This window comes from Mobula hypostoma, chromosome 1 (assembly GCF_963921235.1).
Source record: "Mobula hypostoma chromosome 1, sMobHyp1.1, whole genome shotgun sequence".
NCBI lineage: Eukaryota > Metazoa > Chordata > Chondrichthyes > Myliobatiformes > Myliobatidae > Mobula > Mobula hypostoma.
The window spans coordinates 178156045-178173297 of NC_086097.1; the positions used below are offsets into that span (position 1 = coordinate 178156045).

A 17253-nucleotide genomic window follows, 5' to 3' on the forward strand; every position below is an offset into this window, starting at 1 on the left:
GCCTGCTCTGCTATAGAGCCAATCAGAACTCAGCCTCATTTTTCATGTAACCCTACACCCTGACACAAACTCTCCCTCAAAGCTCCAAAAAACAAAAGAGCTGGTTGTGGACTACAGGAGGAATGGACACAGGCCAACCCCTATTGGCATCAATGGATCTGGGGTTGAGAGGGTGAACAGCTTTAAGTTCCTCGGCATAAAGATCACTGAGGATCTCATGTGGTCTGTACATACCGGCTGTGTATTAGAATTCACCTCAGACGGTTGAGGAAGCTTGGTATGGGCCCCCAAATCCTAAGAACTTTCTACAGGGGCACAATTGAGAGCATCTGGACTGGCTGTATCACTGCCTGGTATGGCAACTTTACTTCCCTCAATTGCAGGACTCTGCAGAGAGTGGTGCGGACAGCCTAGCGCATCTGTAGATGTGAACTTCCACTATTCAGGACATTTACAAAGACAGGCGTGTAAAAAGGGCCTGAAGGATCATTGGAGACCCGAGTCACCCCAACCACAAACTGATCCAGCTGCTCCCATCTGGGAAACTGTACTGCAGCATAAAAGCCAACAGGCTCTGGGACAGCTTCTTCCACCAGGCCATCAGACTGATTAATTCATACTGACACAGTTGTATTTCTATGTTATATTGTTGTACATACTACTTATAAATTGCTATAAATTGCACTTTGCATACTTAGACGGAGATATAACAAAGATTTTTACTCATGTATATGAAGGGTGTAAGTAATAGAGTTGAGTCAATTTAATTCAACCCATAGACAAAATTATTCAATCTCAGCTTTGAATGATCTTGGCTTGAGACTCTGGGATAGAGAATTTCAAAGAATTACACATCTCAGAAGAATTCATTAAAGTTAAAGTTGAGTTTATTATTGTATGCACAAATACAGGTACTGTATGTGCAGGTGCAATGAGAAACTTACTTGCAGCAATACTGACATACTTGCACATAGTATCATATAAGCAGCATCTCCACCTTCAGAGGAGAATCACTTATTCAGAAACTACACCCCCTATCTGACACTCACCCATAGTGGCAAAGATCTAAACACTTAGGAGTGCAGTGGTATTGCCCTTCATTATAAAGTACTTCTCTGAGGATCTAGGAAAAAGGGCGAAGTGCCCAAGTGATGCAGCAAACAAAAGGGGTAGAATTCTAAGCATGATGTTAATCCCACACATAAAGACGTTAAAGACATTGCTACATTTACAAATTTGAGTGGGTGCCGATGATAAATGGTGACAAGAGACTACGGATGCTGGAATCTGCAAAAGGAATTCAGCAGGTTATGCAACCTCTGTGGAGGGGAGGGGGACTGGAAGGTGGGGGTGAATACTTATGCAGTTATTTTGTGTTTTATACTTGTAATTAATTTTGATCACTTTGAAGAAATCTGTTTTCACTTTGACATCAAAGTCTTTTTTCTGTTGATCAGTCAAAAAAGCCGAATTAAATACACTGTAATTCAATTATATAAAACAATAAAACATGAAAACTTCCGGGGGGGGGGTGCGTACTATTTATAGGCACTGTGGAAGATTGAGGGGATATGTGATAGAGGTATACAAAATTATAAGGGGTATAAATAAGGTAAATGCAAGCAGAGTTTGGGTGGGACTACAACTCAAGGTCATAGGTTAAGGGTGAAAGGCAAAAAGTTTAAGGCAAACATAAGGGAAAACTTCTTCACTGAGAGCGTGGAATGAGCTTCTAGTGCAAGTAGTGCATGAGAGCTCAATTTCACTGTCTAAGAGAAGCTTGGATAAGTACATGGATATGGAGGGCTATGGTCCGGCTGCAGTCGATGGCAGTAGGCAGGTTAAATGGTTCGGCACAGACTAGATGTGCTTAAGAGCCTGTTTCAGTCCTGTACTTCTCTGACTTCGTCTAATTGGAGAATTTTCAATGACAAATCATGGGAACAAAAGGCTGAATGGCTCATGTGTCACAAACCAGTGCATCTTCTGTCAAGTGTAATGTGCTGTAAACAAGGTAACATCAGTTATTAATAGCAAGAAAAATATAGGCAAAACTGAACGGGGCAAATGGGAAGAGTAATACAAGTCAGTGATGATAACCCTCCTTCTGAAGAGATCCACACTATTGTGCTACAACTCCTGGATCCCCCAACCAAGGATTACTTTTAACTTAGCTTAATTGTCTTACCGGTGAAGTGGTGGTTTGTACAACTTGCACAGTGGCTGACGAATTTACTGGTGTTGATGGTTTCAGAGCAACAGCTGTTATGGATTTTGCTGTAGTGGCCCCACTCACAGGCTGTGACTTAATGACATGAAAAAGAACAGTTATGAGATGCTGCAGTTGGCTTGTCATGTAAGTAATGTTTTTTTTTTATTTAGGCTGAATAGCCATGCTGTACAATGTCTATCACTGTCACATAGGCGGCCTTAGCCATGTTTCACCCGTTTCAACTGAAACGGGCCCCGCCCTCCCAGGGGCCCCCGACTGACATGCAAAAATTTAATGCACAGCTCCCAGACGCCACAATATTCTCCTGCTATTGCCAGCTGAACCACCAGTGGGTGCTCGCTGACTGACATCTGAGAAAATACATTAAAATATTTACTTCACTTGTAAACATTGCTCCTAGCACAGAAGGTTACTTTTCAATGAGAGGAAAATGAAATGCTCCTATCCTAGTGGTGCTGAAAAACGGAAAATATTAGACAACAAAACAAAACGTCTAAATAGTCTTCCAAATGTTACATCTTTCTTTGGTCCAGCATCTGTAAAAGGCCCGCCGACTACAGTTGCTGCTGCACTATCTTCACAGCATGGGGCTGCAGAGCCAAGTGACAGTGTAAGCGGTACAGGAGATGTTGATAATCAGAGCAATGAAAATGAGAAGAACAATTCTACTCAAACAGATGGTGAAAATGATGACCAAATTTTGATGAACAAGCACCACAGCATGATGACAGTCCTACAACTGAGACAGGTGAGGGAGATGCTGCCACCAGCACATCAGACAGAGAGAAAGCCCCACTAACATTCACAGCGACCAATCCGGCACGTTGGCCAACTCATATCACCAGTGACCAACAGATCGACATTGTTAGGAAAGGTCCCGTTCAGTTAGAGGGCATTAACTTTCCACAGAGCCAATCACGCCGTCGTTTTACCAAGGACAGAGATCTCATGAAGATGAAAAATGGAGAAACCATTCGTAGGTCATGGGAAGTGTACTCAGAATCATCTGATTCAATTTTTTTTGCTGTACCCTATTTGGCAGCAAAGATCACAGTCTCACTTGCGGAGGTCTCAGAGTGTGGGAGCGACTCACTCTCACACTCCAGGATCATGAGAAGTCAAATGCGCACCGTGCCAACATTGATAGCTGGCACTAGCTGGAAACGTGCTTAAGAACACACAGTGCCATTGACAGCACGTACCAAGAAATGCAAATGCTGGAAAAAAAAACACACTGGAATAATGTCACGAAGAGGTTCATTGCCATAGTCTGTCACCTTGTAGAACGAAACCTTCCTTTCCGTGGCCACAATTCCACCCTACATGAACCAAATAATGGGAACTTTCTGGGTCTGGTGGAGCTGCTTGCCGAGTTCGACCCAGTGATGAGCAAACATGTCAGATGAGCAGAGAAAAAAAAGAGATTGCTGACCACTACATGGGGAAAGCCATACAAAATGAGTTAATCACACTTATTGGAGACAAGACACCGGAAGCGATAACAGAGTAAAACAATCACATTACTACTGGCTGATAATGGACTGCACCACTGACACTGCACACATAGAGCAGCTCTCTGTGACACTGCACATTGTCAAATGCCAAATAAATGTCGGAGCTACTGTTAGTGAGCATTTTGTCGGTTTCCTACCGGTGCTTGACACAACAGGTGCAGGCCTAACCGACGTTTTCTTAACACATATTGAGAAATTAGGATTAGATAACTCAAAATGCAGGGGGCAGGCATATGATAACGGGAGAAATATGCGGGGGAAAAATAGCGGGGTGTAGAAGAGGGTGCTAGATATCAACAAAAAAAAGCACTGTGCACATAATGCATCAACGTTTAAGTCGGAAATTATACCATTATTGATGCAAACCAACTTGAATATTCGCTTTTTTTCCTTTCTTTTTTGGGAAGCAGGGGTCGGGCCCCACATTAACTCCTAAACAGGCCCCCAGATGCTTAAGGCTGCCTATGCACTGTCATTTAAGTAGTGTACTCTGGTTAAATGAGTCACCGGTTAATTGGTGCAGTTGCTCATTTTGGAAAACACTTAAGGAACAAACAAAAATAATCAAGCATATAACCAGGATTCCCTTCATTCATTTGGGACAGCATGCCATTTAACCGGGACAGGAGATTGTTGCTGAACAGCTTCTAACTAGTGCCAGTAGCCTGCACTTGTGGGGTGGTTAGACACTAAAATATGCTTAGAGTGAACAGTTCTTAAAATAGTGTCAGTTGTGTGTGCTTGCATTGAATTATGTTTGGGCTGATGGATGCCAATTCAAAAAGCAATGATTTTTTTGAAAATTTTGTTTTTTATTTTGACTTTTAAAAATTTTCAGGCCCTTGTCAAGATACTACAAAAAGATTTGACACCAACTGAAAAAATTACACTATTGGAACAGAATCAGATTTAATTTCACTGGCATATTTCGTGAAATTTTTTCTTATGTGGCAGCAGTACGTTGCAGCACATAATGACAAAAAAACTGTAAATTACATTAAATTACAAAATATTTTATGTATAAATAAACTAGTGCAGAAAGAGGAAATAAAGTGTAAGATAGTGTTCATAGGTTCAACGTCCATTCAGAAATCTAATGGCAGAGGGAAATAAGCTGTTCCTTGATCGTTCAGTGTGCACATTCAAGCTTCAAATACCTACCCCCCAGATGGCAGTAATGAGAAGAGGGCATGTCCTGGGTGATGGGGGTCCTTAATGATGGATGCCATCTTTTTGAGGAATCGCTCCTTGAAGATTGTCTTGGGTGCAGGGGAGGTTAGTGCCCATAATGGAGCTGACTGAGTTTACAAGTTTGTGCAGTTTATTTCAATCCTGTGCAGTGCCCCCCCCCACCTCATTCTAGACAGTGATACGCCAGTTAGAATGTTCTCTATAGTATATCTGTAGAAATTCACGAGTGTTTTTGGATCCATACCAAATCTTCTCAAACTCGGAATGAAAAATAGCTCTGCCGTCCTTTCCTTGTAACTGCATTGATAATGTTGGGCTCAGGATAGATGCTGATCCTCACTGATGTTGACACCCGAGATCTTGAAATTGCTCACTCTTTCCACTTCTGATCCCTCAATGAGGACTGGTGTGTACCTTTTCTGACTTCCACAATCAGTTCTTTGGTCTTTTAGACACTGAGTGCAAGGTTGTCGCTGAAACACCACACTACTACAGCAGCCGATCAACCTCACCTCTGTATGCCTTCTTGTCACCATTTGAAATTCTGCCAACAATATCAGATTTATAGATGGTATTTGAGCTGTGCCTAGACACACAGTTATGGGTGTAGAGTGTGGAGCAGTGGGCGGAGCACTCATCCTTGAGATGCATCAGCGTTGATTGTCAGGATGTGGCGATGTTTTTTCCGATCCACATAGGCCGTGGCCATCTGTTGAGGATCCAGCTGCACAGGGAGGTAGAGGCCCAGGTTTTGGAGGTTTTTCATCAGAACTATTGGAAAAATTGTGTCAATCACCAAGTCAATAACAGCAGTCTGACATAAGTATTAGTATTGTCCAGGTGCTACATGCATAGCCAATGAAATTGCATCCACTGTAGATCTATTATAGCAATAGGCAAATTGCAGTGGGTCCAGTTCCTTGCTTAGGCAGGAGTTGATACTAGCCATAGCTAATCTTTCAAAGCACTTCATCACCATAGATGTGATTGCTACTGGACAAAAATCATTAAGGCAGCTCATCCTGCTCTTCTTGGGTACTAGCATGATTGTTGCCCTTCTGAAGCAGGTAGCAATGAGATGTTGAAAATGTCTTTGAATACATCTGCCAGTTCGTTGGCACAAGTTTTCAGAGCCCTACCAGGCACACCATTGGGGCCAGTCACCTTGCAAAGATTCATCCTTTTGAAAAACTTTCTGATGTCAGCCTCCAAGACACCTCACAGGATTACAAGATGATGCACGTATCCTCACAGCTGTCATTTTATTCTCTTTCGAAGCATGTATAAAAGGCAGTGAGCTCATCTGGGAGTGAAGCATCATCGTCGTTCACGATGTTACATTTCACTTTGTAGAAAGTAATGGGCTGCAAACCCTGCCAGAGTTGACACGCATCCGATTCTGTCTCTAACCTTGGAATTATTCTTTTGCTCTTGAGATAGACCTCCAGTAAATTCAAGAAAGCACACAGGAAGAAAGGTAGTGCTATACTGCAACTGCAGAAACATCAAAATCTTCAAAACTCCCTGACTTGCTTCAAAAATTTTGTGCAGATAATATCTACAATGCCAATGAAACAGTCCTTTAAAAAAAAATCGTACCACGCTGGACAGTTCCCTTGGCTACAAACATGCGATACTATCAGGTTCAAAGAAAGCAATGAATTGCATAATGGAGCTGCACTGGGTGTCTGTATTGATTCTGCCCATTTTCCAGTCAATCAAATGGCAGCATACACTGGATGAATTCCTCTGACAATAAACTTTTGGAACTAATACTCGTGGTGGCATCCATTAGTCTCGCGAGACCAGGGATCTGCGCCTGGAAAGTCTTGCTTCAGTCTGTGTTGGTAGAGCAGCATCTGTTGTGGCTGTAGAGGCTCACACGGGAATAACAGTCTCGGCCGCAGCACCAACCGGTAGACTGCTGCTTTCCGTGTTGTGCCGTCGCGGTGAGGCGACGCTGGAGTGTCCTCTCCAGGACGCAGGCCTGGGCAAGGTTGTATGGAAGACCGGCAGTTACCCATGCAGCAAGTCTCCTCTCTCCATGACATCGATGTTGTCCAAGGGAAGGGCAAGGGCTGATACAGCTTGGCATCAGTGTCATCACAGGAGTTACCAGAATGAGATTGAAGGCAATGTTGAGCTGCCTTAGGGACTCCAGCTCCGGATTTGTCCTCAGGGTTTACTCCCGAAGCCTTTCCCATGAGTGGGTATGGCCGCAAGGCAGCAGAGGTTTGTAATCAGAGTTTTCCTTCTCTTAGATGGTCTGTCTTCCCAGGCTGATGAGCTCCATCTACCTGAAGCACTAGTTTTAAGGTGCCAGGACCCGCCTTCGCCCCTTCTCCTGTCAGTAGAAACAGTTCCGCCGGGCTTAGAGGTTAAGCCACACGAGAAAGCCAGGAGTTGGACTTGGTTGTCAGAGGCTATTTGAGGCGCATGCCGTGAGGAGCACTTTTAGGTAGTGGAAGCTTGTCCCCACTACCACTCCTCAGCTTGACAAGCTTGGAACCAACTCAGTTTTAAAGTATTGCTAGTGTTCTTATTTTTTCTGTATTTCATTTAAATACACAACTTGTTACTCAATTAAATGGTAGTTTATATCTTATACCTTTTTAATTATCTCCATGATACTCAGCTAATTGGACCCCAAAATGTACTGGTCCTAATGTCTCTGAATTAACAGGAATAAGCCCAATTTATACTTCTGCATTAAATGAATGCCATAGGGTGACGTGCACATCCCCAAAAATGTAACTCACACGTCGTGGCGACACAGACCACAACAACTGTGATTGGTCCGCTTGGTAGCATCGCATTTCCTCCTACGCATTTCAGGTTCCTTTTCTCCGCCATGTCTGTACACTGATGCGAAATAAATGGTTGGAGACGATGAACCAAACCATCAAATCTACCTGCCGACATCCAAAAATATTTGAAATGCATTTCCTCGCCCATGTTTCTCACAAAGAAGCTCAACACAGTGGCATAGAAAACACAAGGGGATCCTAGACTGAAGCAAGGAGCAGTTGAAGATGTCAGCAAACACTCCAGCTAGCTCGCTTGCACAGGCCCGGAGAACCTGTCCTGGGACGCCATCTGGGCCCGTCGCCTTCCTTGGCTTTATCTTCAGGAAGGCCATTCTAACCTCCTCCTCGGTGATGACAAATCTCGATGCCACTAGGTCCGGTTCATCCAGAGGGAACGGGACGCTCCTCTTCTGTTCGAATCTTGCATAGAATACGATAAATTCATCAGGAAGGGAAGCGCCACAGTTATTGATATTCCCATCCTTTTCTTTGCGCCCAGTGATCTCATTTAGACCCTGCCATAGTCTACTGGCATCCCTTTGGTTAGCCTGGGCTTCCAATTTGGCTTGATATTGCCTCTTGGCGCCCTTAATAGCTTTCCGGAGTTCACGTCTGGATTCCGTGTAGCAACTGGTATCCCCGGACCTAAAAGCCAGAGCTCTTGCCTTTAAAAGAGACTTGACCTCATAATTCATCCAAGGTTTCGTGTTAGGGAATACCCAGATCGTCCTGCGAGACACACAGTCCTCCGTGCATTTCCAAACAAAGTCCGTGACAGCTGAGGCATACTCATCGAGGTTAGCTGCCGAGTCCTTGAATACTAACCAGTCCACTGATTCAAACCAGTCACGAAGGACCTCATCCGTTTCCTTCGTCCAACGCGACATTACTTTTGACACTGTGACCTCCCGCTTCAGTTTCTGTTTGTAAGCCGGGAGGAGGAGTACGGCCTGATGGTCTGATTTTCCGAAGTGAGGTCGTGGGACGGAATGGTAGGCATCCTTGACTGCTGTGTAGCAGTGGTCAAGTATATTCGGGCCTCTAGTGGGGCAAGAGACATGTTGGTATAACTTTGGCATCGCCTTTCTGAGGTTGGCCTGGTTAAAGTCCCCGGCTGTAATGAGCAAAGCCTCCGGATACCTGGTCTCAAGTTCACTGATGTTGGCATACAATATGTTCAGAGCACACTCCACGTCCGCCTGGGGGGGGGATGCAGACCGCTGTCAGTATGACTGAGATGAATTCCAGTGGCAGATAGTAGGGAGGACACTTCACCGACAGGTGTTCCAGGTCCGGGATGCAGGATCTTGTCAGTGCCACTGTGTCCGAGCACCACCCAGTGTTGATCAATAGGCAGACACCACCTCCCCTCGTCTTGCCCGAAGACGCCGTGCGGTCCATCCGATGGATTGAAAATCCCTCCGGTCGGATGGCACAGTCGGGGGTGGCAGGGGAGAACCAGGTCTTGGTGAAACAGTGCTTCGAGAGATTGGTTATGGCACGCATCAACCACAGCCTACCGGTCAACCTCGACGCTTTGCAATTCGCCTACCGGAGCAACAGGTCAACGGCAGATACCATCTCTCTGGCCCTACATTCCTCCTTAGAACACCTGGAGAATAAAGACGCATACGTAAGGCTCCTTTTCATTGACTACAGCTCTGCCTTTAATACCATCATTCCAAATAAACTGATTCCTAAGCTTCGGAACCTGGGCCTTAGCACTCAGATCTGCAGCTGGATCTTCAACTTCCTCACAGACAGGACCCAGGCTGTAAAATTAGGGGACAAGCTCTCCTCTACAATCACTCTGAGCACCGGTGGCCCACAAGGCTGTGTACTCAGCCCCCTGCTGTACTCACTGTACACCCATGATTGTGTAGCCAAGTTTCCATCAAACTCAGTATACAAGTTTGCTGATGACACAACAATTGTAGGCCATATCTCGGGTAATGATGGGTTAGAGTACAGAGAGGAAATTAAGAACCTGGTGGCACAGTGCGAAGACAATAACCTATCCCTCAACGTCAGCAAGACGAAGGAATTGGTTGTTGACTTCAGAAGGAGTAGCGGACCGCACAACCCAATTTACATTGGTGGTGTGCAAGTGGAACAAGTCAAAAGCTTTAAGTTCCTCGGGGTCAATATCACAAATACCTGACTTGGTCCAACCAAGCAGAGTCCACTGCCAAGAAGTCCCACCAGCGCCTTTACTTCCTGAGAAAACTAAAGAAATTTGGCCTATCCCCTAAAACCCTCACTAATTTTTATAGATGCACTGTAGAAAGCATTCTTCTAGGGTGCATCACAACCTGGTATGGAAGTTGTCCTGTCCAAGAGCGAAAGAAGCTGCAGAAGATCGTGAACACGGCGCAGCACATCACACAAACCAATCTTTCGTCTGTGGACTCACTTCACACTACACGCTGTCCGAGCAGTGCTGCCAGGATGATCAAGGACACGACTCACCCAGCCAACAGACTTTTCATCCCTCTTCCCTCCGGGAGAAGGTTCAGGAGCTCAAGACACGTACGGTCAGATTTGGGAACAGCTTCTTTCCAACTGTGATAAGACTGCTGAACGGATCCTGACCCTGATCTGGGCCGTACCCTCCAACTATCCGGACCTGCCTCTCAGTTTTTTTGCACTACCTTACTTTCCATTTTTCTATTTTCTATTTATGATTTATAATTTAAATTTTTAATATTTACTAATTTTAACTATTTTTAATATTTACTAATTTTAACTATTTTTAATATTTAGTAGTTGTAATCCAGGGAGTGTGAAGCGCAGAATCAAATATCGCTGTGATGATTGTATGTTCTAGTACCAATTGTTTGGCGACAATAAAGTATAAAGTATAAAGTTAAGTAGAAATCCCAACTAGCGTTTTGGCAGTGAATTGCAGAGCAACGCAGTCACAACTACGCATGCTCGCTATGGCGTAGGGCTACACAAAAGTATAAATCAGGCCTACAGCGTAGCCCCTACGCACAAGTATAAATCAGCCACACTGTATCCACATATTCCCAGTTCCGTACATTCCTGCACAAATTGTAGAAACATGCCTTTCAGACAATATCGCCTCATTTAAATGCATGAACTTATTTATCTGCACATGCTTGAAATTTTCACCCAGAAAACTATACCTCCACTGATTTAGCACAGTACTAGATAGGCTAGGTGAGAAAATGGGTCTCAAATCCAAGATGTTCTGACTCAAGCCAAATGGGACCCCTTACCTGTCAAAGGCACAAATCAGAACTAATTATTGAAAGCTGAAAATAACAAAGGGCTTAGGTAGAATTCGAGGTTTTACACACTTTACTACTATTTTAAAGAAAGTGGTCAAGTTTCAACTTTATTCATCATATACACATGTATTAGGAAATCGCTGTGGTGTGTTGGGGAGGTGTAACACAAGACAAAAGGCAATATTCAAGAATTATCATGCACAAAAAACCAAAAAAGTTAGAGCTTAAAGTACAGATATGGAATAAGTGTACAAATATATTCTATATAGAATACCAATATATATTTACAATGTAAACATTATAAAAAGTGGTTTAAATTGTTTACAGTGCAGTGCACTGTCGGGGATAATCGATAGATGGGGTTGGGAGAGGCTAACTGTAATGGTTGATCAGATTAAGTGCCTGGGTTGATCAGATCAAAATCACAAACTGGAATCAGCTTTGGTCCACCATGTCCATGTCATATACACTAATCACACTTGCCTGCACACTTTTAAGCTTTTCATACACAAATGTAAAGAACATCTGATATTCAGCAAAGCACTCTTCTCACCTGCACGAGAGTGATGCGCTGTGGAACAGTATTTGTCTGAACTGGGGCTTGCAACGGGTTCACCTGCTGAACACCTGATGCCTTCACTTGATTGGTAACTATCTGGGTTTTATTTGTCTGGCAGAAGACAGAGAAGGAAACACAAAATATTAAAATAGTCATTAACAACAGCAGTTGACACTGCATCACTAAGATCTTCAATCCCTACCTGCATATTAGAAATTCGGACAGTATGTGTACTGTTGGATGCAGCAGTTGTGGTGTTGCCCTGTGCTTGTACTCGAGCTTTGGCCTGTGCCTGAGCAAAGGCCTTCTGTGGAACCAGCACCAGCTGTCCACTATCGCTCCGGACAAGGACCATACCTGCAATGACAGACACAGGTTCCATAGTAACACCTTAAAGACATAAAAGCAGAATTAGCCCACCAAGTCTGCTCTGCCATTCAATTATAGAGGAATTATTTTCCCTCTAAATATCATTCTTCTACTTCCTCCCTGCAATCATTCACACCCTTAACAATTAAGAACGCATCAACCTCACTTTGATGTACCCAATGATTTGGCCTTCACAGCCATACTGGCAATAAATTCCACAGTTTCACCACCTTCTGGCTAAAGAAATTCCTCCTCGTCTCAGTGTGAAATGCCACTCCGGTGCTGCCTGTCCAAAAGTCAGCTTCAAGCACGCAAATAATTAATCACAAGTTTTAAGATATTGTGTGACATTGTATACCATCCAAACAAAACACACATTTAACAGGAGCAATTAAAGAAGGTTATCTGAGAGTTACAATTAAAACTGGAGAATTCCTCTCATCCAATTGTGAATGAAAGTAATGAATCCCCTGCACTTTCTACAGGGGCAGTTACTGCTTCAATTGGGATTAGGTTGATCTCCCAATAGATAGATAGATAGATAAATATACTTTATTGATCCCGAGGGAAATTGGGAAAATGAAACCATTCACTGTCTATGCGGCATGGAGCTGGAGCTCAATGCAATAGATCCCCCACCCTCTAAGATAACTAAGATCTCCTTAATACCGTGGATTGCTTCATCTTTAGCTCACTAAAAGGACACAAATTAAGCATACAATGCACTAGCAGCAAGCTGTTGTATCATCCAATGTATGATACTATCACATTCACTTCTATCTGCCCTATCATAGGAAGGATGTCGAAGTTTTGAAGAAGGTACAGAGAAGGTTTACCAGGATGCTACTTGGACAGAAGCTAAAAGAAGTCGGGAAAACTCGATTATTTTCTCTGGAATAATGGAGACCAAGGAAAGTTAAGATAGAGGTTCATAAGGTTATGAGAAGCATAGAGCAGGCAGCCACTATCATTTTCCCAGGGTAGTAATGTCTTATACCAGAAGGCATGAGCAGGGATGAATTCAAAGGAGATACACAGAACAATACTTTTTTATACACAGGTACTTGTCTGGAATGCATGCTGGGTTGATGGTAAAAGCAAATAGGATAGGTGCATTCAAGAAGTTCTCAGATAGACAGGCTAGTGTGCAAGAAATGGGAGAATATGGACATTATGTAGAAACATAGAAAACCGACAGCACAATACAGGTCCTTCAGCCCACAAAACTGTGCCAAACATGTCCCTACTTTAGAAATTACCTAGGGTTACCCATAGCCCTCTATTTTTCTAAGCTTTTGTTGTTTTACAACATTGAAACACGGTAGATTTAATTTGGCCTTTTTTGACACTGATCAACAGAAAAAGACTCTTGCATGTCAAAGTGAAAACAGATCTCTACAAAGTGATCTAAATTAATTACAAGTATAAAACACAAAATAATTGATTGCATAAGTATTCACCCCCTTTAATATGACACCAAATCATCACTGGTGCAGCCAGATGGTTTTAGAAGTCACATAATTAGTTAAATGGAGATCTGTTTTTGAAGACATGTGTGCAGTCAAGATGTTTCAATTGATTGTACTAGAAATACACCTGTATCAGGAAGGTCCAACTGCTGGTGAGTCAGTATCCTGGCAAAAACTACACCACAAAGACAAAAAAGATCATTCCAAGTAACTCCACGAAAAGGTTATTGAAAAGCACAAGTCAGGAGGTGGACACAAGAAAATTTCTAAGTCACTGAACGTCCCTTGGAGTACAGTTAAATCAATGATCAAGAAATGGTAAGAATATGGCACAGATGTAAATCTACCTAGAGTATGCCATCCTCAAAAACTGAGTGACCGTGCAGAAGGGGACTAGGGAGGGAAGCCACCAAGAGACTTTGACAACTCTGGAGGAGTTACAAGTTTCAGTGGCTGAGATGGGAGAGGCCGTGCATAGAACTATTGCCCAGGTGCTTCACCAGTCACAGCTTTATGGAAGAGTGGCAAAGGGAAAACCACTGTTGAAAAAAAATCACATGAAATTTTGGCTAGAGTTTGCCAGAAGGTGTGTAGGAGACTCTGAACTTAGTCCGGTGAAACTAAGATTTGAGCTTTTTAGTCGTCAGACTAAACGCTATGATTGGCGTAAGCCAAACACCACACATCATTAAAATGCCACCATCTCTACCGTGAAGCATGGTGGTGGCTGCATCATGCTGTGGGGATGCTTCACTGCAACAGGCCCTGGAAGGCTTGTGAAGGTAAATTATGTAGGCAGCAGGGATTAGTTTAGTTGGGCATTTTAATTTTAATTAGTTGGGACAACATTGTGGGTTGAAGGGCCTGTTCCTGTGAAGTCATGTTTCATGTTCTGCGTAACATTCCAAAAATGAAAGCAGAGCGAACAACCTAATCAATAAATGCCACTAATAGATGACCATTTTCAGCTTCTGGTAAATGTGCTATTCATGAGAACAAGGAAACCAAAAGTCCATCTTATCATACAAGTGATCTGTTCAATAGTCTGATAACATTGTGAAGGAAGGAGGAATTAGTTAGTAAATCAATAGCTAATTTAATTAGTTAATAACATCATGGACTGAAAGGCCTGTTCCTGCGCTGTAGCGTTTTAAAACTCTGTAAACTATACCAGGTACTGCCTTGGGTTAGAAAGGTTCTTGGGTGGGGGTGAGGGAGCACAGAAGTCTTACAGGATAGGTTGATTGGAGCACAGAACACAAGAGTGCTTCTGGAGAGTTTGTGTAATGAGGATTTATTGGATCTACCGGGTTTCTTCTGCTTGGAATGTATGAAGATCCCCTAGCAGCTCTGTTCACTGCAAGGAAAATTATAACCTCAATTATCAGCAACAAGATTCGGGCAAACATCGGAAGCAAGCAACAGGAGATTTGGGGAAGACTTAATTTCAACTAGAGGGCATTTGAAGCCCGGAACACGTCTGATTGCGTGGATTAGGTAGAGGCGCTCAAATTTAAATAATATTTAGGAGAGCGCATGAAAGGTGAAGGCCGTGTGCTAGGAGTTCAGTAACCGGGGAAGGAGAGGATGGAAGGTTTGGTTTTCGTGCTGTTTTGTCTCTAGAAGACGCCAAGCCGCCCACCACTCGTCTCCCTCCCCATCCAGCGTCCACGTGCGACCGACACACACACACATACCCCTCCCCGGAGCCGCCCCCTCCTTACCCGTTGGCACTTGGATGTTTTGCAAGAGGGGCAGCGACGTCTGGGCGAGCCGGTGGGGTCTCAGTTGCAGAGAGGAGGCACTCATATTCGGGATGGTGGCGGAGGCGACAGAAGGCGGCGGGTTGGTAGCGACAATTGTAGTAGAAGCAGCAGGGAACTGAAGGCCGCTTCGGGGCTGTGCTCCCGCGCCCGGGTTCGACCGTAGGACAAGACTGGGAGCGAGAACGGTGATGGGAGGGGTGTCGGAGGCGCCAGGCGCGCTGCTTATGCTGCCTTGTGAGCAGGAGACTAATCCCACGGCCCCGCCGTTCACGAGCGCTGATTGCTGCCCGAAGGTTGCAGGGGCGGCGGGCGAGGACGGAGGCTGTGGAGCCGGGCTAGGAGAGTCGGGAGCGGGCATGGCTGTGGTGGCGTCGGCACCCCGCACCCGGCCTTGACAGTGGTCTCAGACCATCGGCTTCCGAGCCATGCCGTGGAATCTGCACCCCTTATGTCACTGGGGCGGGGCCTACTTCTCTGTCCATAGCCTCGGTCTCTGGTAGTAAACTTCTCGAAATCAGTGCACGGGTTTGGCCTACCGGCGCCCCATCTTCATAATGACGCACGGTTCCTGAGCACGCATGCGCTGCCGTCTCGGCCGACCGGTCACAGATCTAAGGCGCACGCGTGCATGCACACGGGGCGGTCTATGAATTAGCTGCGAACGCGCATGCGCGGCTAAATCCGCCTCATGTGGGACTGATGCGCACGCACTTCGCGTCCTCGCGAGGAGGATTTTACGCGCATGCGTTTCTCTTTTTCAATGTTGTAATCCGATCACAAACGAGAAAATCTGGAAACGCAAACCCGAGGAATTCTGCAGATGCTGGAAATAAGCGACACACATCAAAGTTGCTGGTGAACCCAGCAGACCAGGCAGCAACTTTGATGCGTGTTGCGAAAATCTGGAAATCTGAGCAATACACTGACTCAAAATGCTGGAGGAACTCAGCAAGCCGGGTAGCATGTATGGAAAAATGTACAGCCGACATTCCGGGCCGGTGTTGTAATGTTCCTTTCAACTGGGGAATAATGCAGGGGGGAAGAGTCGGGAAATGTTTGGAGCAAAGTTACAAAGGTTTTCCCAATAATCTGCACTAAATAGCACTTTCAAAGAGATATGTTCCCCACAAACCCCAATAATTTCGGCCATCTGTCGGCGCCATTATTTTTGTATTAAAATCAGATTATCACTCGACGTTGTGATTTTTTTGTTGAAATACAAGACATAAATACTTTTAGATACAGTAATAAGTGAATGTACGAAAGAATGAATGACTAAGTAAAAATGCAAAAAGGAAAAGCGAGGTAGCGTTTATGGATCTTTTACAAATTTGATGGCAGAGCTGAACACGCTGTTCCTAAAAAGTTGAAGTGTGGAGGCTGCTGTAAATCCTCACAAATGGTAATGATGAGAAGAGGGCATGTTCCGAGTGGTGGGTGGTTCTTTCATCGGAAATGAGAAAAGATAAGAGTTTTAAGGTTTCCAGAAAACGGGAATAGAGAGACGAACTTATAGATGCCGTTTGAGCTATACCTAGCCACACAGTCGTCGGTGTAGAGAGAGTAGAGCAGTGGGCTAAGCTTGCGTCCCTGAAGTGCGCCTATGTCAGCGAGATGTTATTTCCGGTCTGATTACTGGTTTCCTTCTGTGGAAGTCAAGAATCCAGTTGCATAGGGACGTACCCAGTTGCCCAGGTTTTGGAACTTGTTGGTTAAACTGAGGTATGGTTGTATTGAACAGGGAGCTGTAATGAATAAACAGCAGCCTGATATAGGTATTGCTATTGTCCAGGTGATCCAAGGGGAGCAAGTGTGATTGATCTGCTGTGGATCTACTGTGGCGATAGGGAAAGTGCAGCGGGTCCAGGTTATTGCTCAGACGGGAATTGGTTCCAACCATGACCAACCTCTCCCAAAGCACTTCATCAGAGTAGTTGTTGAGGCAGCTCACCCTGCTCTTCTTGGACACTGGTATTATGGTTGTCCTTTTGAAGCAGGTGGGAAGCTTGAACTGCAGTAAGAGATTGAGGATGCTCTTGAACTCTCCTGCCAGTTGTTTGGCAGATTTTCAGAGCTCCATCAGGTACACCA

General features: G+C 44.4%; 1 protein-coding gene across 2 annotated transcripts in view; it reads right to left on the bottom strand.

Moving 5' to 3' along the window:
• Positions 1-16249, bottom strand: part of LOC134352813 (transcription initiation factor TFIID subunit 4-like) — a 136249-nt gene extending 120000 nt beyond the window's left edge. The window contains exons 1-4 of one of the 2 annotated variants that reach the window (XM_063060308.1): positions 15121-16249; positions 11761-11915; positions 11553-11669; positions 2189-2299 (exon numbers count right to left, since the gene is read on the bottom strand). In XM_063060308.1, coding sequence (XP_062916378.1) covers positions 2189-2299; positions 11553-11669; positions 11761-11915; positions 15121-15520 — 783 coding nt within the window. In that variant the 5' untranslated portion in view covers positions 15521-16249. Of the gene's footprint in view, positions 1-2188; positions 2306-11552; positions 11670-11760; positions 11916-15120 lie in introns of both variants that reach the window. The other variant, XM_063060303.1, reaches the window with a different exon arrangement.
• Between the last annotated feature and the right edge of the window lie 1004 nt (positions 16250-17253).